At 44.5% G+C, this 22855-nt stretch overlaps 2 protein-coding genes across 2 annotated transcripts in view; one reads left to right on the top strand and one right to left on the bottom strand.

Annotated features, from left to right (window-relative positions):
* Positions 1-18567, bottom strand: part of oprl1 (opiate receptor-like 1) — a gene marked incomplete at both ends in the record, with an annotated part of 32710 nt that extends 14143 nt beyond the window's left edge. The window contains one exon of the mRNA XM_084445945.1: positions 18362-18567. Coding sequence (XP_084302071.1) covers positions 18362-18567 — 206 coding nt within the window. The remainder of the gene's footprint in view (positions 1-18361) is intronic.
* Positions 1-22855, top strand: part of rps21 (ribosomal protein S21) — a gene marked incomplete at its 3' end in the record, with an annotated part of 454986 nt that overhangs the window by 204320 nt on the left and 227811 nt on the right. The window lies entirely within an intron of this gene.

Raw genomic sequence — 22855 nt, 5'->3', positions numbered from 1 at the left:
GCAAACCGCAGAGTCTCCTACTGCGACCCCAAATTAAGTGAGTTTGTTTGTGTGTGTGTGTGTATGTCTGCCTGTCTATGCTAGTGCATTTACTCTGTGTGTGTGTGTGTGTGTGTGTGTGTGTGTGTGTGTGTGTGTGTGTGTGTCGGTGGGTGTTTGTGTGCGTGTGCTAGGTTGTTTACTGTGTGTGGATGTTTGTGTGTGTGTCTGTGCGTCATTACCATTTTCTGTTTAATGGGGTAGAATTATTCAAGGATGCTTCCAAAGGACAATATTGTCTAATTAAAAATACATAAAACAACATTATTATGAATCAGAAATCAAGGAATATATTCAAATCTGTATTGGGGTGAACTGTCTTCCAGGGTTGAGCTACTCAAGTGCTTAAAACATTTTTTTTTAAAGAATTCCCCTTTTGTCTGACGCCGATTCAAGGAGTGAAACATCTGAATAAAATGTCTGAGGCTGGGTTGCACCAACAAGGATTAACACTTAAACTAGGTTTAAACAAGCTTCATCTTTTAATCCAGTTGCACCAAACTTTAAACCTTGTTTTAATTTGGTTTACAATTAATCCTGGTTAAATCTAACCCTTTGGTAATCTCAGTTTAATTTCCATTTAAACCTAGATTAAATTCAAGTCTGTTGCACCAGTATTTCTAATCCCAGTCTAACCTGGATATTTAAACCATCCCCAGGGCAGGTTTATCTCAGTGTTATTGACAACATGGCTAGCCTTGAACATGTTCTATATATTTGTTGTGCAACATATCAACTGTCCAGTTGTCAAAACGAATTGCCAACAAACTTATGTTAGCCATATATTTTTCCTAATTAATGTGACAGTATTGATCAGTCACAGAGACAGGAGTGACAGCCTCAGATAGCTTGCTTGACAGTATTGTAGGTCAGTTAGCGAGCTCATTTTCTAAATGAGAGAAAAAACTACTACAAACAAAAGTCGCTAGAGTGATGTTGATCATCTGCTCTGGAGTTAAGCAGAAGTCAGGTCGGTGTAAAATGTAAACCTTTAGAAAACAAATACATGGCAGAGCATGTATGATTTTCTGAGTTGAACTGTTATAAAATGACATCATATGATTAACTATTTAAACAGGATTTTCAGAAATCGCCAAAACGGGCTTAACTCCCAACTATACTTTCACCGGGTGCATCCCATTAGTCCAGAAGTACCGCCTCCATTCGATCACTACTGACTCACTCACTCCATGGATATGAATATGCATGAGGGTTGTCAAGCATTCATAGCATCTGATGTCCCAATAATGAAGGAGGCGTCCAAAGGTAGATCCAGACCCCTCCCAAAGTTACGCAAACACAGAGGATATGAATGAGTATGCTTTGCAGAGGATATGAATGAGTATGCTTTACAGAGGATATGAATGAGTACGCTTTACAGAGGATATGAATGAGTATGCTTTGCAGATGATATGAATGAGTAAGCTTTGCAGATGATATGAATGAGTATGCTTTACAGAGGATATGAATGAGTACGCTTTACAGATGATATGAATGAGTATGCTTTACAGAGGATATGAATGAGTATGCTTTACAGATGATATGAATGAGTATGCTTTACAGAGGATATGAATGAGTACGCTTTGCAGAGGATATGAATGAGTATGCTTTACAGAGGATATGAATGAGTACGCTTTGCAGAAGTGTTTTTTCACTTTTGCGAGTGACATCATTATGCCCACGCTCATAGAAAGCTATATCCGTCTTGACGGTCATGCCCACAATGGTGAAGAGTGCTACATGCAGACATTGTTGTATAGTAGATGGATCACTTAGTAAATCACCAACAGTGCTTGTGCCCTAGCAGGGTAATTTCCTAACTTTTCTGTATTTTGCTAACTGTGCTTATTGTATCTATGAGTAGGATTTGCATATACACATTTGCTGTTGTGTAATTGATAAATGTCATTTGATAAATGTCAGGCTAATTAGGGTGTGAAGGCTAATTAGGGAGTTGATAGATGTGTCTGGGCAACACAATGGTACTACTGTACACAGAGGAAGTTCACGATTCGGGCAACTCTCTCCACAGTCTAATATGTTCCCCTCTGGTCGCCACTTTTTTGCAGCCAAGAGAAACATGAATAAGAGGTCCTTTGTCCCTAGTGAGATCAGCCTCATCAATGGCACTAGGTAACAGATGTATGCTATCATGCATCTTCCTGTAATTTAGTTTACAAGTTCAACACCACCAAGTGAATATGTTTAAAGTAGTTTACTGGAATGATGAACTAGATTTCTACTAGGAACTACTAGGAGTGGATTGCAACACACCTCAAGCTCAACCAAGGATTACAGAATGAGGCTTGGTCACACAATTAGTTCCGTTCACTGTGTTAAAAAGTCTTATTTAGGGCCCCCACATTCCCAGCAAACACGCAACGTCAGGGAGACGTTCAGATCATGTCTTAATAACGTCTGTCGGTCCTGAACCTTGTTTGTACGTCTGCTGGACCCCTCGATATTCAAACGTCTGGCTTGGACCCCTCTAAGACGTCTGTGGACGTGCAAAACGGGTTCAATATCTGAACGTAAAAAAAACACATTAATTCTGGCTCCTAATTGGATATGTTTGGACGTCCGAAAAATACAAAAAATACATCTAAAAGACGTCTTTTAGACGTGTCTTTGCTCAGTGGGTTCAAGCATCCAACTCCCCCCAGTTTGCATATTGCTGGTGTTTACGGACGGAGCCCTGCAGCCGACAGCTAATGTTTTCGGCGGCGTGTTGACATGTTTACGTTGGTTCGTTCATTCATTCGTTCGTTCGTTCGTTAGCAGGATTACGCCAAAACTACCAGACCGATTTTCATGAAACACGTGGAGGGAGGATCAGATCACTGAAAGTACGTACTTTGCAAGCAGTAGGCATCCAATTAGGACATACTACCTTGTCATAACATTGCGCCTTGAAATTTGCCCACATCAGTCGCCGTCCATAACGCGACATTCGTCTACAGCTGTCGCGACTCACACATGTGACGCACATTTCCGCTGCGCACAGGATTGTGGGTCAGAATAGCCAGAAAAGCCTGTTGGCTTGCATACTGCAAAATACGACCGGATGTTGTAGGACATCCTGGTATTTTTTCCATACTGCATGTAGCATACTATGTATTGGGACATACTACATCCTGTTTTGGCATACTATATAGTAGGGTAGTATGCGATTTGGAACGCAGCCTCTGTCTTAGTCTTAGTTGCCTCCTTGGTGCTCTGATGAAGGCTCAATGCCAAACCTAATAAAAAATTAAACTTGTGCCACCGTCCTCACCAACCAGGTGGGTTTTTTCTACAAATGAATAGGCAGGGGGAGTAGAGGGCCTTTATAATGACCTTCTTCCCAAGGTATGTCTGTCTTGTTCAGTTTATTCAAGACATGTTTCTATGTATTATCCATGGCTTTGGTATTGTACCAAAGTATATTATCAAGCCAATCCCTAAATCTGCCAATAATGATCCAAGGTCCTGTTAAATTATAGTGGCATTAGTCTCATGAGTACGGTCTACAAAATAGATGAATGCATTCTTACAGGCTTTGGCCGGATCTGGAGATGACTTACTAGCTGATGAGCAGAATGGATTCAGGAAGCACAGTGCCTCTATTGATCATATTGACAGTAACCACACTTATTAGAGCTGTATTGAACATATCTTTACAGTAACCACACTTATTAGAGCTGTATTGAACATATCTATACAGTAACCGCAGTTATTAGAGCAAGGACTCGGGAGGGAAAATATAATTATACATATTTTATAGATTTCTAGAAGGCTTTTGTTTGGATTAACATAGATTTGCATTTCTTTAAACCAGGCATTCCCAAACTGTGAGGCGGGCCTCTCCTGGGGGGCCCCAAAAAAATTCAGGGGAGGCGCGGAGGGATGGTTAGAAAAAAAAGGAAAAACATGTTTTTTATTTTTAAAATGTCTATGGTTTTTATGAATGAAATGAGATTTTAAAGGTCAGAAAATCGAAATAAATAATAGGAGAGATGTATACTAAATTTGTGGATAGTGCAGAGAGAGTCTCCCCCCGCAGGCATGAATGTATTGTGCGAAAACGTCATAACGTTAACTAGCAGCAGGTGCCACCGAGCTAACTTAGCTGTGTAACGTTATGGGCTAGCTAAGGCTGCCTTGCAAAATGGACAAATGTGGGGGATTTGGGGGGGCGCGGGTGTGTCACTGTTTTCAGAGGGGAAGCCCACATTGATGGAGTTTGGGAACCCATGCTTTAAACTATTCCAGGGTGGTGTTGATGGTGGATTTTACAAATCTATCAAAGCATTATATTAGGCTCCTGTAGCATCTGTCCAAGTGAATGATTTGACTACCAGTTGGTTCCAATGCCATTTGGAGCGAAGCATGGAGATGTTTTATCCCCTACTTTGACATTTTTGATGATTTTGATGACAATGATCTATGCAGTCAGAGATTGGCCGATGCCCACCTCAACAAAAGGTGTGAGAAGTTTTCTGGGACAGGCATCCTACTACTGTTGGTTCACGCACATCTAATGCCGGGCTCAGACTACAGGATTTTTGGGCCGATTTATCCCCGATTCAGCCCTCCCGACAATCGGAGGAGAAATCTGGTCTGGAACGTTGGTCGGGGCCGATGATCGGCCCAGATTATCTTGTAATGTGAGGGGTTTACAGATCCAATCTTATACCTCCCGATCGGCTTACAGACCCATCGGGGCGGCCCCGATAATATCAAACATGTTTGATATTTGAGATTATTACGTCCCGACTTTACAAGTGAGACGGCGAGACCAGTGGTTCGTTGCTCCCTCGGGCACGATAAGATCCTGTAGTGTGTGATGAGACGTTATATTCAAGTCTTGCTGTGTGTGCTTGTTTGACATGCGCAAGAAGAATATCTGACACGCACATAAGAAGAATAAAGATTCTCCTTATGTGCGTGATGTAACCCGATTTCGAAATTGGTTAGGATTTTAAATATCCTGTAGTGTGAGCCCGGCATTAGTGGACAAAGCTCATCGTCTCCACTAGCTCACGGAGGGTAGGAGATCCAAGGGTCACTCTGACAGAGCTCCAGTGGAACCAGCACTTCCCATTTCTGTTTCCATCTGTCGGGCTGCTAAAGCCAGACAAGTCACTTCAGCGTATCAGCAAACGGATTATCATTAGACTGATATCATCCGGCCATTCACGATGATGATTACTGCCCCAAATGTGTGCCTGAGTATGTACTGCCGCTCGCTGAAGGTGTGAGCAGTGGTAATAATCATATGAATTGACAGGAATGAGATGACGAACAGACTACTGCAGTCTGAGTATTGGCAGCGAGACCAGTAACAGACATGTAAACGATGCCAATCATAAAATGAATATGACAGCTTTAGCTATTTTATTTAGCTTCTCTACTGACCTAGTTTACGGAAGGGGATGTGAAGAGACGGGATGCGGAGTCACAAAACAGATGTCAATGTGAAACCAATCAGTGAACACCTACATCGTTAAGCCTGTCAACCCAAACCAGCACTGAACACCATTCAATCATCACTGAACACAGTTGCCTAACCGTGCCGAGGAAATCGGACTGCATGGTTCCACGCCAGATCGTCTGGAAAAACCATTGGAACCGTTCCTCTCCGTGCTCAGAACCGTTCAGTGGAAAAGAGTGTAGTGTCGACATATGTGTGTGTGTGTGTGTTTGTGTGTTAGATTGAGAAATAGAGTGGAGGTTAGGCTTTCAAAGATGGAGACACTCAAGCACACACAGGGACACACATAGGCACTTCCTTTAAAGCTTATGATACACACACACACACACACACACATGCAGCATGGGCACGCGCGTGCACACACACACAGCATTACATTCCGTCACATTCCTCAAGTGTCTGGTCTGCCCTCGGCATGTTGCATCAGAGTATGTTATCTAGTTCGCACAGAGGGACATAAACACTATAATGAGGCGGCGCCATCATACAAGACTCCCGGCTCCTTTCACATGCCTCCTCCTGACTGGCCGCCTCGCCCAACTGTATGAGTCACGCTGTGGAAACTAGCAGAGAGAAAGACTCTATCAAACTAAAATGGCTACCATGCCAGGAGGAGATGGGAAGGTCTTTAATTGTAGAGAGTGTGTGTGTGAGGGTGTGATAAAAGCACCATTGTTTACAGAAACCCTGATGAAAGTGTCTTTTTCACCCCGGGAGATAAGAGCAGCATGCAGAGAAAACGCTAACGACCGACCCCAAATGGCACCAAACTACTTCATTATTTTCCTTTAAGTACTCCGACAACAATAACATGTAATCTTCTCTCCACCAACCACGGAGGGCCTTATCATAGAAAGGGTCATCACAGCAGCATCTCGAACAAAAGGTGACATTCTCACAGTAGACGGATACGAATAAGGACATTTTAATGGACGTCGGGGGCGGAGCTGATGGCCCATCGCAGGGGGGGCGAGGACCTGCTAGTGGAATCCAAGCGGAAACTTACGGAGACGGTAGCTTTGTCAACGTTTTGATCTGAACCATTGTATATGATCATAAGTAACTTTAAAACAGGGCTAAACATGCATTTCCCTTTACTACTCCTTTAATGTATCCTTATTGTAAAGTGTTACTGAAAAAAACTAAAACATTAGGAAAAGTAGCGGAATAATAGATAGGTATAATAATATATATATACATATATATATATATATATATATATATATATATATATATATATAGATTTTTTTTTTTTTTTATCCAAGCGGAAACTTAAGGAGACGGAAGGGCGGAACAGAGAGAAATACGGATTACAAAGAGGTGTGCCATCATAATCAAGAACAGTGTCATGGGATTTATCATTAAACGGTAACCTGCTGATATTTAAGCAACACAACTGCTAATTTTCAGCACCATGGTCAGCGTCATGGATTTTATGTTGGATGCCCATACAGACACACAGCCATGCAGCTTACACAATCAAGCCACACATAATCAACTCACAAACTAGTGTGCAAGCAATGTGTGACAATAACAATAATAATCAAGCAGACTTGATTAGAACTTTTGAAAAAAATTAACCAGATAGCCAGCATCTATGCCCATCACAAATAATTAATATGAAACAACTTGCCAGTGATGTTTTCATCCATCGGCTGTCAGTGTGAATAATAGTTTGACTCGACAGATGTAGGCTTTGGGTTTAAGCCTTGTCATTCGTTTATTACTGCCCAATCAGTGTCGGCGAAGTCTGTTGTCCGCCCAATCAGATACAATCTAGACTAAGTGAAATAACAGCAACCTAGCAGCAATCTTCCAGGCCCGTCGTTTTTTCCAAAAGTGGACCGTATTGTTTCGATTTGTTGACGGGGGGGGGGGGGGGGGGGGGTATTTTGATTGTTGTGCAATTTGTTGACGGGGGGTGGGGGGGGTGGTCGGGTGCGGACCTTTTGTCTTAAGTTCTGGACCTTTGGTCGTGAGGGGGGGTTCGTTCGATCCACCCGATACCCCCCCCCCCCTGGCTACGGGCCTGTGTTCATTTATCTCATCCTCATCACCACCATCATCATCATGGCTGCCTTCCTGCATGTTGTGATACCTGCCCGTCGCTAGCTGCGTTTTGCTCCTCCTCACTAACGTTGTCACTTGCTTGGCTAGAGGAGCTCGCTGCAGGACACTTGCCAGACTCGGAGGGTTGAGTTGAGACACCTGAGGAGGAATGCTTCCACACTGCTGATTGCAAAATAAGATTGCAGTGCAGTTGAGCGTTTAAATGGAGTTGTGAAGAGGCGCTTTGCATGCCTTAACTACTGTATCTGAGAGTGGAACTACAGGGAGCAGGCTACATAATACTTGCCTGTATTGTCCAGCACAACATCGCGACTGGGTGATGTCATCACCTCTCAGTGATGTCGATGTTCGTGATGTACCTGAACCCGTTGAAGACCCTGACCAACCTCCAGCGTTCTGTCAGAATGAGGGACTGACTGAACGTTCAATAAGGGATGCAATTGTGTCAGTGTGATTAAAATAGCGATATAATGACATTTATGATTTGTGTGACAGAGTTAAATGCATTGTGTCCAATATTGACAGCTGTTATTGGACATTATTTTATGGGGCCAGATTCTTTTTTACTTTGCTGTACTGAAAAGCTAATACATAGCCTATGTCTATTTATTTACTTATTCACTGAAGCCTAAACGACCAAATCGAGTGAAAAATGCTGAATAAATATGTATATTGTATACTGCATGATACAATTGTAGTATTATTTCACCTTTTAATTTGAATTTTAAAGTTTTCTAACATTTTGCTCCTGAAATCCACCCTGAATCCACCCCTCTGCTGGGATCAGTTTAATCCTGATTTTTTGGATCAAAGTGATCCCAATTCTACAATGCATACTGAAGGTTTGATCCAGATCAAAACCAGCATTGGATTACGTAATCCAATCCGATTTCAGAATACTTTTTTTCTTTTGATCTACCCATTTTCAAGATTTGATCCAATCCGATAGCCAAAATCCAATCAGAATACTTTTGAACAACCGGGCCCTGGTTATACTTTAAGTGTCTGCGAGTATATCAATCAATCAATCAAAGCTTTATTTGTATCGCATTTCATACCCAGAGGCAACACAATGCGCTTTACAGAGAACAAGGGAGGTGGGCATACGACCCACCCCTACATATTCCAGAGGGAAGCAAAAAAACAGTATATGAGGGTCCCTGTGACATAAATGTCATCATCAGAGCGTGAACGAGGACATCAGCATGATAAACAGAATCCCCACGCGTCCGCGGTGTCCGCTGTCCATGTATGCGTCCGTTTGGGAGTAATAACCAAGCCTTTATGCTTTCTGTAGCCAAATTCATGTCCAGCCCCACAGAGTTTGCTGTCTGGGTCATGGATTTACCGACAGACAGACAGACAGACAGACAGACAGACAGACAGACAGACAGACAGACAGACAGACAGACAGACAGACAGATAAAATGCACAGAAAAAAACACAACAGGGCCACGAGCACTGTACTAAATAAGTCAAATTCTCAAAATCGTTAGGCCATAGCTTTCCACCACTCCGATGATAGTGGAGGTGGAGCCTCGGCATGCTAGTCCTCTCATCTCCTCTGTGTGTGTGTGTGTGTGTGTGTGTGTGTGTGTGTGTGTGTCTATGTATGTGTGTGTGTGTGTGTGTGTGTGTGTGTGTGTGTCTGTGTGTGTGTGTGTGTGTGTGTGTGTGAGCATGCTAGTCCTCTCATCTCCTCTGTGTGTGTGTGTGTGTGTGTGTGTGTATGTGTATGTGTGTGTGTGTGTGTGTGTGTGTGTGTGTGTGTGTGTATCTGCCTATGCCTTATTAGGCAAACCTGTGTCCTGCCAGTGTGACTGCTCCTCTGATTACCATGCGAAAAGAGCGTGTGTACATAACCTACGCCTTAGATGAGGCAGACCTCCAAATAGTTGTGTGTGTGTGACACACAGAGAGAGAGAGAGAGAGACAAAGGAGAAAAAGAGGAAGGTGAGGAAGGACTGTGGCACAGACTCATTAGTCACACACACACACACACACACACACACACACACACACACCACAGGAATCCCACAGAGATAAAACATGTCTCCCTGTTCCACCAGTAGCTGGAGTTTATGAATAATATATGCTATCCATAGAGATGCACTAGCCGTAGACAGATGCTAGCTGTAGACAGATGCTAACTATAGAGATGCTAGCTGTAGAGAAATGCTAGCTGTAGACAGATGCTAGCTGTAGACAGATGCTAGCTATAGAGATGCTAGCTGTAAACAGATGCTAGCTATAGAGAGCAGAGGGAACAGTGCAGCAGTTTTGCATAATTTCCTACAGGTTTGTCAGATGGAGATGGAGAGAGAGAGAGAGAGACAGAGAGAGAGAGAGAGAGACAGAGAGAGAGAGAGAGAGAGCTTTGAGTTGGGGCACAGCCCTTGCCTGGAACATTAGAGAGATTGGCTCTGATTGCTGACTGGCTCTTGGCGTGCACACCGCATTAACATCAAACCTTTCCTGCTCTCCTCCCCCATTTCTCCCCCTCCCCTCTCCTGCTCTCCTCCCCCTCTTCTCCCCCCCCTCCCCCCAATAACCTGGAGCAGCCAGCCAGACAAGCTGCACTCCTCCACACGTCTACTCATCCACCTCTCCACCCCTCCACCACATCCCTCCATCTCTCCATACATCTGCATCCCCCCACCCCATCCCCCCACGCCATATCACTCCTTCACTCCCCGTCCATCCGTCTTTATACCGCCTCAACCCTCCGATCCGCCCTCCCTAATCTCTGCTCTCTCACCCCTCCACCTCCCACCCTCCATCCCTCCATCCCTCCACTCTGCTCCTTCATTTCCTGTGCGCTCCGAGGCCAATTTTCCAGCCACCTAAGCACACTAAACGCTACAGTGCCTTGTAAAAAGAGCCAGCAACATATTGCACCTGAAAATGCAGGGTGAATCAACCTGATGATCTAACGTACACACATACACACACACACAAACACACACACACGTACGCACACAGGTCAACACAGGGGATATGACGGCGGTCATCTGAACGGCCGTATAACTCCCCCATCTGAGACCCTTATTACCCCAGACAGAGGCATCACGGCCGTTAACCCTTCCATGCTCGTCCACCGTGACGAATCGGCCAATCAGATACAATCACCGACCGAGCGTTCAATGAGGTAGCTCTGTACGGTCCCGCCCTCTCACCGACAGGGCTGCTATTCTGGTCACCGGGGCTCCACTCTCAGACAGACATGATCTCCACTATCATGGTGGCTGGTAGACATGTTTTATTGGAGAGCGTATTCCCTGACCTGATGGGGTTTCATTTTTAAGCATTTCCCCAGCTTAACAATAGCCTATTGATGACATCAGATGTGCCGAGACAGCTACTCTGCAGTAACACGAGTGGGATATGGATACCCCAAGAGGCACGGCCATGTTTTTTCTCTGTGGGTTTTGATCTCGTTGACTTTGTGAGAGTATTTCTGAAAGTGTATACGTAGCTGAAACAAAGCTGGTGTGTGTGTGTGTGTGTGTGTGTGTACCTCTCTCTCACCCAATACGATGGCACACACATTGATTGATCCCAGCTGGCAGGCTGCCTCAACCTCTCTCTGTCCCTTGCTCGTTCAATCCTCTCGTTCGCTCTCTTTATTTCTCTCTCTCTCTCTTTATTTCGCTCTCTCTCTCTTTTCCTATTCCCCTACAACATTGGTTCCCAAACTCCATCAATGTGGGCCTCCCCTCTGAAAACAGTGACACACCCGCACTTCCCCAACCCCCCAAATGTGTCAATTTTGCAAGGCAGCGTCAGCTAGCCCATAATGTTACACAGCTAAGTTAGCTCGGTGGCACCTGCTGCTAGTTAACATATGACGTTTTCGTACAATACATTCATACCTTCGGGGGGAGGCTCTCTCTGCACTATCCACAAATTTAGTATACATCTCTCCCATTATTTATTTTGATCTTCTGACCTTTAAATTCACATTTCATTCATAAAGACCATAGACATTTAAAAAAAAATCCTTCTTTTTTCTTTCTAACCATCCCTCCGCGCCTCCCCTGAATTTCTTTGGGGCCCCCAAGGGGAGGCCCGCCTCACAGTTTGGGAATGCCTGCTCTCCAACATTCAGAACGACGCCTGGGAGAGCATCATAGAGGGGAAGAACAAAAGTTATCTGGAGGAAAACTGATGATGACTAGAGAGAGCTGGGAGCTGTCATGACATGTCTCTACTGTATCTACATGAGAAACCAATCAGAAAAACACACACGTTTGTAGACACACGTATACACACACACACACACACACACACACACACACACACAGTCAAGCACACACACGAACCAGGCTCCTGCTGGTATAGACACTATTCTGGACTTCAGGGGGTGTTTAGATTTGTCCAGGAGAGGGATGATGTGTCAGACATGTCAGTAAATTGAGAAGGAAATAACTCATCACTCATTCTCCTCTGTTCTCCGGCCCGCGCCACTCGGCCGGCGTTCCCTCGTCATCTCCTCACAGCGCTGCCTCTGTGTTGTTTCCAGGGGTGCGTTCAAATTCAGCGAACATAGCGAACGTTTGGGAACGTTAGCTAACTATTTTCCGTTAGCTTTGTGTTCGCAGCAAACGTTTGCTAACAGAAGCTAACAGTCTGGAGAGGTAGTTTGCCAGTAACGGAACGAGGATCACAATGGACCCAGGCTGTGTAGCCAACGGTATTTTGGAACATTGTTGCGTTTATGCGAGCTATTTCATTAAAAGCCGTTCAAATGTGACCGTTTGTAGAAAACATGTTTGCGACAAACGTTCACCTCTGTTAGCTGAATTTGAACGCAGCCCAGGCTTTTGAACACACACACACATGTGCGCACACTGGGTAAAAACTCCCAAAATTGCAGTTTAATTGGCTGGTAAAGATCGGATTACACTACATGCAGAAAACCAAATGTGCATGCATGCACTTGTGCGCACACACACAAACACACACTTCAAAATCTATGAAAAATAGCATCCATAGCTACCAGCGGCCCCGACAGGAAAGTGTGTGTTCATTATGTGTTCAATTGTCCATGGTACCATAACATGTACAATCTGCCTCAGGCTGCTACACACACACACACACACAGCACAAACACACATACACAAACACAGCGCACACACACACCTCTGTGTATTAGCAGGGAAACAGCGTCTGCACAGCCAGATAAGTACCACACACACACACATACACGCACGCACACACACACACGCACACACACACACACACAAACGCACACACACACAGGTTACAATAGTGTAGGTAATTACTGTTCATCCCACCATCTCTCCAGTGGCAAGTCATTACACTCACACACACACACACACACACATACACACAGCCCATCAGATGAGAATATGAACTGATTAGACACTATCATGCTACTTTCTCTCTATCAACACTCCTCGTCTAGAGAATGCCCTCCATGTTTCTGCTAGACTCAGGTGGAGCACTGCCATCAACCTCACTTTGTAGTAGCACTGAACAGAAACTGATCACTGAACTGAGTCCCTTCATGTTGCCCCCCTGAGGGCTTGTATCACCACCTCAAGGGGGCGCACTGCTGGCTGAGTGGGATCTCTGATGGGGCATGTGACCACAGAGCCACTCCAGAGAAGAGCAGTCAGATGTTGGGCCAAAGAGCTTAACTGAGTTGCCACTGATCATCCAGTGCTCTCTCTCTCTCTCTCTCTCTCTCTCTCTCCCTCTCTCTCTCTCGCTCTCATACCTGCACTCTCTCTCTCGCTCTCATACCTGCACTCTCTCTCTCGCTCTCATACCTGCACTCTCTCTCTGTCATACCTGCACTCTCCCTCTCTCAAGTCAAGAGGCGTTTGGCATGACATTTCATTAGAAAAACGTGTTACCAAAGCAGAAAGATTTGAATTTGAAAAGCAGAATTTATTTTATAAATAAAGGATAATAATAAAATAAAATAAATACTATTACTACTATTATTAGTAGTAGTATTATTATTATTATTATTATTAATAATAATAATAATAATAATAATAAATATAGCTGCAAGCAGCGACCGGGGGCCAAGCATCAATCACAATGAGCACATCAAAGGCAACAAATGCAACACGCCATAGCCACATTTGAACAATGCGGTCATTGAAAATGTCCATGATAATACAACGAAAGCGTGAAGGGGTGACTTTACACAAAAATGCTTATATCGACATCAAAACTGAATCTGGCAATTTTGTGTCCAATGAGTAAGTTGTAGAGCATGCCATGACCAACCCATACGAGTGATATGATTGGGCCACAGGGGGCGTCACAGCAATTGATTGTGTTTTAGCTACTTTTAAGCATTTTGGCTTGTTACAGCACCACTCTGTGGTCAATCAGCTTCATCTTTCTCCAGTGACCATTCGGCATGGCCTGGTACCACCGTACCAAGTTTCGGAAAAATCGGCATGGCGGTTAGGCCAAAACCGGAAATTAGATCTCTAGCACCCCCATTTGGTTTGATTGGGCCAATAATGGTGGGCTAGCCTCCATTTATCTTTGGTAATATGCATACAAAGTTTTGTGGTTTTCTGTGGAGCCCTTCAGAATATACACCTCCATGTGAAAAGCCACACCCTCTGCAATATTCATTGGCTCATAGTGGCTCTTTTAATCAACTTTTAAAATGTATGTTGAGATGGAACTTTAGATATTGGTCCCTAGATTGGGTCTATCAAGTTTCATGCAGATTGGTGAAACTTCATAGAATGAGATACATTTTAAAGGGGTCCTATTATGTTAATTTTCAACAATTTAATATAAATCTTTGGGGTCCCCAAAACATGTCTTTTGAGTAATTTTGCTGAAAATAACACTCAGAATAAGTGTTCTAGCATGTCTCTATACCCCTCTGTTGACCACGAGATCAGATTGAGCGGATTGAGCACTTTTTATTATGCAAATGAGCTCAGCTAAGAGCTAGTCGGCAGGCTAGAGAACAAGGGCTGTTGACGGCGCTATGCTGCCTCAAATATAGCTGGCTAGCCTGGACCATCCACACTCGATGCCACTGTGACAAATTTAATTGTCACCTCTCCCTGACTAAACATGATAGCATTAGTGCCCAGGTTATTATCTCCTCGGTTGCATGCTGTTACCTCTAGCTACATTCGCTAGCTAGACACCACCAGGCTATATGACACCATTTTACTACAAACAATAATAGCTAGATTCTGAAGGCCGAGGGGAATCCAATGATGTCCACTTCTTAACATTTGATCATTTTTAATCACCGCTCGATGAGCTAAAAGTCTACCAATTTCATTCCACTAACGTTACTCTAACATATGATGAGACTAACATCTGGGTTGAGGCAAAAGGGGAGTTTGTTCGTGTTAGCTAGCTAGCGTTAGTAGTATATGCTGCTGCTTAGTACATCAAAGAACAGAGCATTTTCCGTGCAAATTCATTATGCTAGCTAGCTATGTCCCTGAACGTGACATAGAGTGACACGGGAGATTTGAATGGCTTGCAGGGACGTTTTCATTTCAGCTGACCACAACAAAATGGGTTGTTTCACTTCATACTTCGTGTGTTAGTCGGCCCATCAGAGACTCACATGTACATGCAAAAACAATGAAAAAGTTTGTTTTGCTAACGTGTACCGCTTTAAAGGTATACTTTTATACTGTTTTTCAAAAAATTAAAATGGCGAAAAATATACATAACCGAAAGTTATGGGTTCTTGAGGCCAATTTCTTCCTTGTGAGGAGAGGCAAATATATGCAAAGTTTTGTGACTCTAGGTCAAACGGGGCATGAGGTATCCCTGTCATATGCCTATGAAAGCGTAAAGGCTGGCTTTTCACAAAAATGCATATAGACATAAAAATGTAATCTGGTGATTTTGAGTCCAATGAGTAAGTTTTTTTTTTTTTACAGGATTGGTGTTGTTACCTGCCAGGCATCTCTGCCTGTCGCCACTCCGCCGGTGCCTAGGAGCCTAGTGCAGGGTATATGGCTGGAGTTGTGTGGTGTCCCTTCCCCTTTGCTCACCAGAAAGTGGCCGTGGACTCTGCATGGCAGGGGCCTCCTTCTCCCTGAGCCAGACTTTCACCTGACCGCAAACCAAACGTCCAGGTAGATGTTCAAACCTGGACGTTTTCAGGCGGATGTCGGCCTGTGCGCCACTTCTGTCGGACCCTCTTCAGCCAGTGCCTGAGTACCAGCTGCAGGATCCTCAGCTGGGAGCCATTCTTCTCTGATGTTTCGCCCCTTTTATCACCAGAACATCTCAGGATGGTGGGGCAGCGGTCAGGGACTCCCTGCAGCTGGCACTCGATCATCAAGGTCTGTACTAGGCGGCTTCTCGCTTTCCCCAGTTCTTGTCCTTTCTTCACAGCCAGAGCCAGAAGCTTCCATTTTCTGCTTCTTCAGTGAGATCTTTCAGGATGTTCTTGATCTTCCCTGCCGTGAAGCCAACGTCCCTCAGGAAGCGTTTGGTTGAAAGGCTTACGAAGCCACGGCAGCCGACTTCTACTGGGTACGTTGTAGAGCATGTGAAGGCCTACTGTACCCATACAAGCAATATGATACCCATTTGGCCACAGAGGGAGCCACCGGAGCCATTATTTTTTCCACTGTTCAAAATATATTGGTCTTTTATTTTTGTCTATTTGGTTTATGAGTAAATTGGGAATTGTCTTGGCATCCTTTTGTGATTGTAGTTGTTACATATATTATTTATACTGTGGTATACTGTGTTGGTATGAATCTCAGTCAGAGTGGACCAAATGGTTCCTAAAGGTGATTGATCTCTTTTTTTAATTTTAATTAAGAGAGGGAATTGGCTGAGCTCTGCTCTGCAGTCTGCAGGTTTGGGCTGTTTCTATAGATTTTCAGTATATTTTTGAACAATTCAAGGTGTACTTTTTCAGTTGGGTTTGAGTCCCAGTGGTGCGCTATACAAATAAAGCTTTGATTGATTGATTGAGTGGTCTTGTTTCATTATTGGGCCCCAAATTTCACTTCCATATAAAAGGATTGGTTCGATGAGACTTTGGAATATTTTAAGACACATTCCCCTCTCTCTCTCTCTCTCTCTGTCTCTCTCTCTCTCTCATACCTGCTCTCTCTCTCTCTCTCTCTCTCTTTCTCTCTCTCGAAAAGGGTTCTATTTGCAATCATTTCTAAAGGGTTTTCCATCTCTTAAAATGGCTACTACAGTATGAAGCACCTTTTTTTTTTCTTTTTTTTTTGAATGAACAGAATGTTAACCGCTGTTTTTTGTAGCCCAACAACAATCGGCCATCTTTGGACCCATCAGCAGTGGTGTTCTCACCGCTGGCAGATGGACCAGAACCCTGGCCCAGCACCGGCACCGGGACCCCATCAGGTTCATCCTCACAGAGCGAGAGAGGGCAGAAGAAGGCGCGTCAGGAGTGTAGCGTGAGTAAGGGGCATCTTGATGTGCCCCCCCATGGCTCCTCCTCACCCTGCGCTCTGATAGGCTGCTTCTTAGAGGAGCTCTCCTTCTGTGTCACCCAGCAGCATCTGCAGCCTTTAGTCATGTACTACTCTGCACTGCTCTCTCTCTCGCATGCACAAACACACACACACTAACATGCGCACACACACACACACACACACACACACACACACACACACACACTCTCCTCCTCGACTCTTCACTCCACTACAGCGGGTTTCCTGGACAGCTGCAGCACTACAGCTGATGGAAGCACATGTCAACACAGAATGAGATACTGGATCATGACAATGAGCTCCCGCAGATATGCACGCTGGGGGGTCAGTGGGTGTCTGTCAACAGCATATGTGGATGTACACTCTCAGATAAAAAGCTGCTAGAACCATTTTAGATTGTAAGGTTCTCCCTGCAGGGGAACACTTAAAATAAAAAAAAGTTATGGTTCCAGGTTGAACTATTTCATCAAGCAAAGGTTCAAGCTAGAACCATTTCACTAACCAAAGGTGCTTTCAGACCAGAAGCCCATGGTACTTTTCTCCTTGGGGAAAATCCCCTAGAACTCCTTATTCCCTAGAACAACCCATGCAGATCGCAAGATGGTAGATTCACACAGCGGGGTAAAGCTTCTCTGGGTTATGGTTTGACCAGTCTCTGTGTGTATGGGAACTAGCCACTATCATTGAAAAAGCCTTCATTATTTTTTGCCCCGCCCCATTGGATAGGTGACTGCCCTACAGGGCTTACTGTATAATATACAATCCATTGCCTGCTCCTGTCCAGGAATTAACCATAGTAATTCAGTCCAGGGAGCTCTGTACAGTAACATGCATAAACAGAAAATAGAGACACTCAGAGACAAAATAGCAATTATCCAAAACAATATCCTGAAACACACACACACACACACAATGTTGTTTGCATGCACCTGTGCACTATCAACCAAATACAATAAGGATGGGTACAGTAGGTTAAGATACTGTTGCACACATATGCATATGTAAATATGTGCTTCTCAATCCGTTATCTGTTGAAACCAGTCATTTGTGAGCAGCACTAGACAGCACCACAGAACAGGTCAGGGTTTGATGAACTACAATAATAATGGTCTGGTATATCTGTTTTCAAGAGGGAACGTGAGATGCAAAAATATGCTTATTTTACAAGACACAAGCGCGCGCACGCACACACACACACAAACACACACACATACACACACACACACACACACACACCAGATAAAACTATTAGCGTCCATCTGTTGCCCCTCCACATGGAGAGGCCCAAACCTGCCTCTGAACCAGGTAACCTCGGTGCCCTTACCTGATGATGACGTACATGACCAGACAGTTGCCCACCAGCCCAACCACGCAGACGATCATGTACACCACCACGATGGTGATCTTCACGCCCGTGGGGAGGAAGGGGTCCGTCTCATTGTACCGCCCGCTGAAGTTGTTCTGGAACAGGGACTCGTTGTAGAGATGGAGGTGGCTCAGGTCTCCCATGATCTCGCTTGGGAACTCCATGGAGACGGTGGAACGGTCACCTGATGGAGAGTAGATATTGGTCACAAACACTTAAAGGCTATCTCTTTTGTGAGCTGCAGTACTTTGCATTTGCCTGTCTGGCACACAAGACTAGGCTTCACAAACTGAGTGGGCTGCAAGCCAGATACACTGCGGACTAGCTCGCCACTGCGACGGGGTAATACTGTACATCAACAGCCTACCAAAGCATTCACCGCAATAGTTTGGCTATTATGATGATCATTCTCTTATAAAACTGTTCGGATAGGCTAGAAGTAGGCTACTTTTTTCTTTTCTTTTTTTTTTACCACAGGCGACGGTAGGCATTAAGAGTTCAGGCGCACCAAAATAAACCGCACAAGAAGACATTCCGACGCACGCATGCATATCATACCGCTAATTACGAGGCTACCGCAGGGTCCGCTGTTGAAAAGCCGTTTAGACGCCTTCTCTTCTCTTTGCTCTCCGAGACGGAACCGATAAGTTGAATGTAGGTGTTCTTTGTCTCTTATTGTATTGTATTAATCTATCGCCATGCATTGATCTCGCAATCTTCACGTTGCTCTGTTTTTCATTGCCGCAAGTGGTCCAGGTTTTTCTACGCTCTCTAGGACGATAGATCCGTTTCTACCTCAACAACAGACGGACTGAGCAGGGTGGGGAGGGGCGGGGGAGGAGGGCGCTCCGTTCTGGCTGGCTCCTTCGATTTCTTCCTGTACATGCTTTCTCCTGAGCTAAAACAGACGGCGTCTTGACTATTTCTCTCACTCACACACACACACACACACACACACACACACACACACACACACACAGTCTCTCACACACACACACACACACGCACACTTTTTCTCTGTCGCTTTTCTCCCTCTCTCCTCCTCTCTGAGCGGAGAACTTTGCATGTGCATTTGGAGATGTAACAGAAATGTGTGTCTCGCTCAGGAGAACTTTTTTTGTTGTTGTTGCTGCTACGTCTACCTGTCACTCCCAATTCTTAGTTATTTTCATATGGGTTTTGTTATCCCATTATCTTGTTCTTTGATTTCAGATTAATTCCCTCCACTTGGCCGCCCCCCACCCCCGCGTCGTATCACCTGCAACCCATGCCCTCATCAGCCCGAGTCCTGGCATCTTCACAGACATCAGCCACATCTTTAACCGCATCTCTCCACTCGCTGGTGTGAAATGTAGCCTAGTAGACTGTTTAAGTGCTCCAGCCATGAGGCAGAACTGACTCAAATGTCAGTGGAATGCGGATGATGGCAGCCTAAAATAACGGGCTTAAACCCATAACCTACTTCACATCAAAGTCCTATATGATGATGATAATGATAATGAATGACCCCCCCACCCACCCACCAACACCACCATCACCAACATACACACACACACACACACACACACACACACACACACACACACACACACAACCTGGACAGTGTAGCCTATTCATCCAAAAAATACAGCATCACAGATTGTGAATATTCTTCACATCTTGTGCCAGGAACCATCATCCTATGTTTTTATGTCCACATCATCCTCTCCTCACCTCTCTGTTATTCTCCGGGCTATAGGGGGTGCTCGTGTTTAGCCTTAGTGACAGTTGGGAGGAAACACCGTTAAGATTACGTTATACTTTTGTTTGTTTGTTTGTTTGTTTGTTGTTTGCATTTTATAAGTGCTGGTTGCTTGACCCAAATGGGTTGTCTAGTTGCAAACAGATTGTGCGTCCAGTCGGCCTAGAAGAGAGAAAACCAGCATGTTAAACCTGTTATAGCCTATATACGTGATGGCAAAGCCAGTATTGTCCCTTGTGTTTTCCCAGACTTCTCCAGTGTAACCCTAGTATGTAAACAAGGCCAGAGGGTTCACTCACATTGACGGCATGGTTCGATGGGACGCCCGGTTCAGGATCAGCTGAGGCGGCCGTTATCCGTTGGCCGTGGTCCTGAAAACTGCGGCACAGACAGTTCTGGATGTTTCCTGTCTGTTATATGGCCGTTGAGATAAAGATTATAGTAGGTTTATGTAGGCTATAACTCCCAACGCCATCTCTCGTTTTAGCCAATGGCTGCATGGGCTGGTCTTTTGAAAAGGAATTGGGCTTTAATTTGGCAGACCTAGGCTATAAGAAGTGCCTTTCCACTTGTGATGTTCTATCTGACCATCATCATGAGTGTGGAGCTACGGACACGACACGCTAAACATGGTCGGTATTCCACTGAAAAGCCTCGGAGAGATCGATCTGTGCTCGACACTAAAGACATCTAGCTCATACACATCCGTGATCGGTGCGACCGCAGGGCTTGTGTTACTCGTCTCACTCCATTAGGCGCTGGTAATGTCGTTTGCTCCCTGTAGCCTACTGGCTGGAGACAGACACGACTCCGCGGGGCCGGTTTAGGAGTCCTGGGACTTCATAAATCGCATGTCAATCAATAGGCTGAACCCGACCAGGGCTGTATTATCACCATACTCATTGATGGAAAGATGGTATAGTCTATTACTGCACGCCGAGGCACCAGAGAGGCGCTTGTTTTGTCTCATGCTCTAGCACCGAAAGCCCCGTTTATAGGCCGTACTTTGAGTCAGCTGAGTTAACATTTAGCTAAGGGGGTTAGGGAATGGCTGCATGCATCATTCATTCAGTGCCCTCAACTATCTCATTTGATAGATGTTTTGATTTTAATGAATCCTCGAGAAATAATGTGTATGGAGTGGGAGGGGGATAACTGCACGTCCTCGATGTTTTTCAGCTGGAGAGTAATCAGAGGGACTCGAACTGGATAGAGAGGGGGGGGGGGCTGTGTGTGTGTGTGTGTGTGGGGAGGGGGGGGGGGGTATAGAAGAAAAGAACATAGAAAAAGAAAGCAGAAGAAATCAGAGAAAGGTCATATCGTACTATGGTCAATCATAATAGCGGGCATTTGGGCCCGTTGTCATTACCTAACGCCACTCACCGTTTCAGCACCGGATGATTATGGACAGCTCCGCGACTATATTTCTCTCTCTCTCTCTCCCTCTCTCTCCCTCTCTCTCTCTCTCTCTCTCCCCCCTCTCTCTCTCTCCCTCTCTCTCCCCCCCCTCTCTCTCTCTCTCCCTCTCTCTCTCTCTCTCCCTCTCTCTCTCTCTCCCCTCTCTCTCTCTCTCTCTCTCTCTCTCACACACACATACACACATATGTGTTTTTTTCTCTCTGTCACTATATATTTATCCTGATGTGAATTAGTGCTCTCGACCTCTGACGGCACTTCATTATTCTGCACCACCTCTGTGTCTCATGTTACCGTATAATCCTGGCTATGGGCCCAACCACAATTGCGAGGCCCAACATAGGAATGCCCGTAGGCAGAGACATAGATACTAGGGATGCACGTGACGTCTTTATCTGTATCTGTTCAATCAACATACATATCTGTGTTCGTTTTTGTATTAGGATAGAAGCTGGAAGTGGGCGTGGTGTATACCGGAAATTGTGTTAAATCGTAGGCTTATTTTCTAATAACTTAATATTAATTGGAAATGCAATTTTTGAGAATTCAAAGCATCAACATGATTTAATATTGGCATATAATTAGTTCTGAAATATATTTCCACGTTCGAGGCCGCCCACTAAAAGTTTGTTGATTTGAAATGAAGTTCTCAATGGGGTGCAACGAGTTAACAATGCTGTCTGATATCAGGATAACTCAACTGGGATGTGATGGAAATCAACTGTCAAATACATCAGTAGAGGGCGCTGTGCTACCATTTCAGATGCCAGCTGTCACATGACTAGCAACGTTCAACTCTCGAGTCAAGACAACATGAAGCGAGCAAAACAGAGTTTGGACATGAATGAAGTGCGCTGCTAAATGTTCAATGCTGTTTTAAAACTTAGCAGCTGTACTATGACAATATAGGCAGCAGTAGCCTACCACATATGTATGAAACATCCACAATCCACATTTCGTCTCAGACTGAGTCTCGCTTATTTTTATTTATTTACTTTCTGCATCATTTTAAAATATGATGCAAGAGTTTTAGTCCCATAGGTGATACTATTGAAAAAAGCTTAAGTGCTCTACTATAGTCTACAGAAGAAAAAAGAAAGAAATATAAAACACAAGATGGATGACTCTTCCTCAAACATATATTGACCAAAATCAAACATTTCCAGGCGTTACTGTCAAACTGGGACACATTTATTGGCAAACTGGGACAATAAAACTCAATCAATTGTTACAGAGTAGGCCTAAACAGTAATGAGTTAGTCAGTCAGTGGCGTCCTCCCCGACATCCAATTAGG

This window comes from Borostomias antarcticus (assembly GCF_949987555.1).
Source record: "Borostomias antarcticus genome assembly, chromosome: 11".
NCBI classification, from domain to species: domain Eukaryota; kingdom Metazoa; phylum Chordata; class Actinopteri; order Stomiiformes; family Stomiidae; genus Borostomias; species Borostomias antarcticus.
Note: the sequence above shows the minus strand (reverse complement) of the source record. Positions and strands in the feature narration are given on the sequence as shown.